This window comes from Protomyctophum parallelum, assembly GCF_964188405.1.
Source record: "Protomyctophum parallelum genome assembly, chromosome: 15".
NCBI classification, from domain to species: domain Eukaryota; kingdom Metazoa; phylum Chordata; class Actinopteri; order Myctophiformes; family Myctophidae; genus Protomyctophum; species Protomyctophum parallelum.
Genome location: NC_139710.1, coordinates 13,660,446 through 13,666,285, shown reverse-complemented (window position 1 = coordinate 13,666,285; position 5,840 = coordinate 13,660,446). Strand labels below are relative to the sequence as shown.

General features: G+C 42.2%; 1 protein-coding gene across 1 annotated transcript; it reads right to left on the bottom strand.

Moving 5' to 3' along the window:
• Positions 1-278: 278 nt before the first annotated feature.
• tmed7 (transmembrane p24 trafficking protein 7) lies at positions 279-5,840 on the bottom strand. The gene is made up of 4 exons (XM_083783298.1): positions 5,821-5,840; positions 5,329-5,528; positions 831-1,076; positions 279-526 (listed from the first exon to the last, which is right to left on the bottom strand). Exons 2-4 carry the CDS (start codon positions 5,485-5,487, stop codon positions 290-292), a joined length of 642 nt encoding a protein of 213 aa, XP_083639424.1. The 5' UTR covers positions 5,488-5,528; positions 5,821-5,840; the 3' UTR covers positions 279-289.

Sequence of the window (5,840 nt, the reverse complement as noted above, 5' to 3'; positions counted from 1 at the left end):
GGCTAACCACCTGAAAAATGAACACTTAAATAACAAAACTAAGTGTTTGTGTGGTTGTTAGTTTTTTGTAATTCCTCAAAAACATTTGACACATCTTTTTAATTAGCTTGCCATGGGGGCATATGCATAAAGTTTAATAACAGAACTAAAGATCTAGAAACCAAGGCCTTGTCAGATGGTGTCAGACAAGCATTATTTTGTTCTATTTTTTTTAAACCAAACTTAATGCGTTTGAGCCCAGGTCTGGATGAACAGAGGGTTGAAAATGGACCCGAGGCTTCAGAGGTTGTTATGATCCAACACGTGTTGTGGTGGTCTTCTTGTCAGAGAAGAAGCTTCTCAGCAGCACCACCTGACTTATGCTGACCACCAGAAGGATGAAGGCCTCACCAATGGACCAGAATGCCACACGGGTGTTGAGATCCTCAGCCCGACTGCGTCCCTGGGCCTCCCGGAGGCGGAAGTGAGTCTGGTAGTCGATGACAGACTTAAGAGCCTCGTGGATGGAAACACAGGCAGACTCCATCTGGTAATGTGGAGCAGAGGCAAATTGAGAGGAAAAGAATCCACACATGCACCAAGCAGGTGAATTTAACCTGAATGGTTAGTCTGACCCACATCATGATTACAATAGTGATCAGATAACAGTGAGGCTCCATTATTAAAAAGCCAAATTATCAGGTTATTGATTGTCAATAGTGTAATATAGACCTGTGTAGTGTATAATGGTGTAGTGTAAAACAGTACTATATTGTTTAATTCCATTTTTGTCAAGACAGATACACATCCAGTGTCTCATGGATAAAATGCACACCAGTGACACCACTCACCTGAGTGAGAGCAGTAACTCTGTTCTCATTGGGGAACAGTGGAGGGTCTTCGCCAACCTGGAAGTCAAAATAGACAGTCTTGTGCGTGAAAGTAGAGAACTCGTTGCTGAAGCAGAACTTGTAGGTGCCATTCTTAGCCGCCGTAAAGGTAAAACTGTCATATTGTTTCTTCATCTCCTTGTAGAGAACAGTACTGTCTGGGTCCTCCAAACGACAGTCTACATCATAATGGCCACCAGTGACCACCTGGGAAAACAAAGAAGGGAGAGATGTGTTTATAGAACTATCTATTCAGAAACATGTCTAACTTTAATCTAATTAAATTTCATAGCTGTGCAATGCCCTGCAGCTGTATGGTGAATAATATTTGTATTGTCATTGCAATAGCAGAGAAGCAGAATTGACCTTTTCTCAAACATGTCAGTCATATTTTCACTTTGGGCGTCCACACACAGCAATATTACACGAGAGGGTGTTGTTTAACGTGATTATTGCCACGACAGTGATGCGGTAAGGGAACGAGACGAAGGCGAGTTCCGCAAGCATCACTGAAGTATAATATTGTGTTTTATCTTGCTTCAGAGAAAAATAAAGATAAAAAGAAAAGACACGCTCTGTCACCTGCCAGATGGACTATCGAACGGTCCACAGCGAAGAAGAAACACACCCAGTGCTGTGTATCTGTGACACAGCTATAGGGAGTTAAAATGCATGTGAGGTCTTCAGATATACAGTATGGCATGAACCAGGTACCTTCTGTTTCCCAGACAGCCTATCGACGCATTCAGATATGCTCGCCCCAATAAAGACCATATCCATGTGTGCGCGAGCAAATGCGCAAGCGTTCGGAACGTATGGACATATCCTTTCTGGAGTATAAATAGGCCTTCAAGGTTTTTCCATGGTACCAATTTTCACACTGGTTTTGTTTGACAAATATGAGGTTCTGTGCTGGACAAAAGTCAACCCAACCCAAATTGTGCATCCTTTTTCTCCACTAACTGCTGGCAATGGGAAGAACAGATCAGGTAGGCTGAAATAAAAATATAATTTGCCCACTTAACATAATACATCTTAGTGTTATTATGACATTTCATATAACCAAAGCCGCCGTTGACATAAAATACTCCAGGCACCCGCAGGAAACAACAATGTATAGAATATGCAGTTATGCACATCACAACGTTTCGAGACTTATACTGGAGCTGATGAGTGTGCAGGTTTATTTTTTATTTTTTTAAGTGCATATTACTTTTTTAAATCTTCTCAAATTTGGCTTCCATTATGTTTTTGCTGTTTTCCATAAAAACATCCAGATCCCTTTAACAATAGCCCTAGAATGTCTCTGTTGTTACATACATTGGCAAGTATTTCACATACCAGAGCCATATAACACTGCTATAGACTTACAGTTGCGGCGGCAGAAAGGCGGCATAAATGTGGTCGGCACTCCGTGTGTACTCGCTCAATAAATAATTCCAAAGACTTGGGAGTCAGGTATGGTCCTCAACTTTCATATCCATGTGAAAGTTCTGGCAGAAAACGTTTGTTTAGTCAAATACTATCTTCACTTTTTCACGAGCTGCACCCGGACAGCTTTCTCTCCGGTCAAAGGGGCCCGGAATGGCAGCTGGACTGAATTGATCAAAACTTCCTCTGATCATCACAAACGTCATCAGGGAACCACAAAAGTTTGGGGCACACAATTGGCAGGTGGTGTGATTAATTACCCAGCTCCTATTGCAACGCACCTGCCAATTGTGTGCCCCAAACATTTGTGTTTCCCATGTCAATTGGTCATGACAAAAGTCAAAGACGTGTGTGCTTCCCAAAAGAAGTTTTGTTAAATTCGAAATGAAAGTTGAGGACCATATCTGACTCCCAAGTCTTTGGAATTATTTATTAAGCGAGTACACCAACAACCACATTTATGCCGCCGTTCTGCCACTGCAACCGTAAGTCTATGGAAGTGTTCTATGGCTCTGGTATGTGAAATACTTGAAATGTATGTAACAGAGAGACATTCTAGGGCTAGGGATTGGGCTAGCCCCGCTTGGAACCCTACGTATGTTTGTTTACACTTTACGTAGGGTCCCGTCCCATCTTTCCCAGGCTAAATGTTATACAGACGTACATACCTTCGGGAACGGCCGTGCTGCGCTTTATTGATGAAGGGTTAGATGTTTCAAAAGAAGCATATAGGAGCTATAGGAGACAACGGAAACGTCCGAGATTTTCCTTTGGCGCAGAAGCCGTTAAGTATTTTTAATCTGTGTTTGACCGTTTTGGCAGCTATGAAATTCTCTCTTTCTTCCTTCCTTCCTTATTGACATCCCATTGTATCGCCTCCCGCACCGACAGTGGATAGCTGCGACAGAGCAGATCAGAGGCAGGAACGTAGGGACGCGCAGCTAGCCACTGTCGGTGCTGGAGGCGGTACAATGGGATGTCAATAAGGAAGTCAAGGAATGAAGGAAGAGAGAATTTCAGAGCTGCCAAAAAGGTCAAACTGTCTTGACTTTCTAGGGACATAATTCACCCTAAGAGAGTGGGCGGGGGTTTCGGGGTAAACAAGGAAGTGGGGGTGTGTGTGTTGTCAGTATGATTGAAGAGTGTGAAATAAACAGACGTGCCGTTCTGCACATTCTGATTGAAAGATAGAAATAGCAATTTGTCTTTCTTGCTATTCCTACATTGGTGACACCGACATTCGTCTGCTGGTTGTTTCCAGTGACTTGACGTAACCTGAAGTCCTGAACGTAACCATGGCTACGAACGCTCCGATCAAATTACCTGAGTTTTGGGAAGCTACATGTGCAACATGGTTCGCACAGACAGAAGCTCAGTTCGCGTTGTGGGGCATTACCGACGACGTGGCTAAGTACTATCATGTCGTATCGGCCCTCGGAAGTTTGACAGCACTGAGAGTGGAGAGTTTCGGGGTAATCAAGGAAGTGGGGGTGTGTGTGTGTGTGTTGTCAGTATGATTGAAGAGTGTGAAATAAACAGACGTGCCGTTCTGCACATTCTGATTCAAAGATAGAAATAGCAATTCGTCTTTCTTGCTATTTCTACAAAACACAGATAAAACAATACTTAACGGCTTCTGCGCCAAAGGAACATTCTCTGACGTTTCCGTTGTCTCCTATAGCTCCTATATGCTTCTTTTGAAACATCTAACCCATCAATAAAGTGCAGCACGGCCGTTCCCGAAGGTATGTATGTCTGTATAACATTTAGCCTGGGACAGATAGGACGGGACCCTGCGTAAAGTGTAGTGTAAACAAACTGTACGTAGGGTTCCGAGCGGGGCTAGGGATTGGCGAATTTGGGCCTAATTCCCCCATGAGTACACAGCAGTTTAGCCGCAATTTGCAACTCTAGATTTTTTTATAATGGGATGAATCTAGAGTTGCAACAAGCTCCATCCACTTCCTATTCATCATTTTTGGTTTGTGATCTGCTTGTCTTAAACGACGTTAAACTCACCAACATTGCAGCTGTAGTCCAAGCTTGAATTATCCTCTTTCAATCTGCCGAGCTTGTTTTTCATAAAAATCCACCGTAGACATGTTATGAGCTACTTTCTGTCAAGACATCCTCTGCAAGTGATTATTTTTCTAAGTGCTGGAGTTTGGAAGCACTCGTCGTACGTGACTGAACAGCCCTGCATTCCACCTGTTTCGAATTTGCACATAATGCAGGAGGCAGCAGCGCGACCCGTTAAAACACTAGAAGGTCTGAGAGGTCATTTTGACAGTTTTTTTAATATTTTGAAGTTAATTATCTTTGCCCGGGAAGGTTTCAGAAGGTTCCCCTTCCATGACCATCATCAACCATCACCATTCTATCATCTCAGAATTTTTTGACATCTGAAACATTTTCTAAATATGAATTTAAGCACATGCTACTTTTGCCCTTTTTTCTTCAGACCTTCTAGTTAACAAAAACGAGTGCTTCCAAACTGCAACACTTAGAAAAAGAATCACTTGCAGAGGATGTCTTGACAGAAAGTATCTCATAACATCTCTGGTGGATTTCTATGAAAAACAAGCTCGGCAGATTGAAAGAGGATAATTCAAGCTTGGACTACAGCTGCAATGTTGGTGAGTTTAACGTCGTTTAAGACAAGCAGATCACAAACCAAAAATGATGAATAGGAAGTGGATGGAGCTTGATTGATTGATTGATTGAAATATTTATTAACAGTTTGTAGAATTTACAGTACATTTTAAGCACAAACTCAATACAAAGACTGTCAACTGTGAGTGGACGACCCAATTAAGCATTACACTTGTTTACAACAGGGTCCACATTGTTCAATTCATCAAAACATTTAAAGACATACAGACATTTAGAGACATACAAATAGACATTTCTATGTAGCTAAAGTACAGAACTTGTTGCAACTCTAGATTCAACCAATTGTAAAAAAAAAAAAAATCTAGAGTTGCAAATTGCGGCTAACAGCAGTTATGTACAGCAAAAAGACACATACCTGAAATTCCAGTGTACACTTGGTACCAATGATGATGTCTTCGTAGAAACACTGCTTAGCGTTGTCTGGCAGCTCGAACGTGAGTTCGGAGCCCAGAACCCAGCCACAGAGTAGTTGGGCCCATAACACTTGCAGCAGCACCCGAATGGATCCGCACATCTTCAGAGAGGCAAGGTATCCAAAATGAACCTGTCACGGACCTGGCAAAAGCATATTCAAATAGATGTACTAAAAGGCAATACAGGGGGACAACATGACAAAAATGGTGACAAAGCAAACCCGGACATTGGCGACAAAATAGCTTGAGGCTAACTAGCTAGCAGGCAATGCCGGTTACAGCAAGCAATCGACTATAGGGTGGATGATCTTTAATGGATGTCGTATTGTACGACATAATTGTATGTCCATAAATATCGCGACCAGGTTGAATAAAACCTGAACGTTTGTAATATTTAATCAAACCTTTTGTTTCACTCAGCACCAGTTACTCACCTCAAATCCCTTACCCGGAT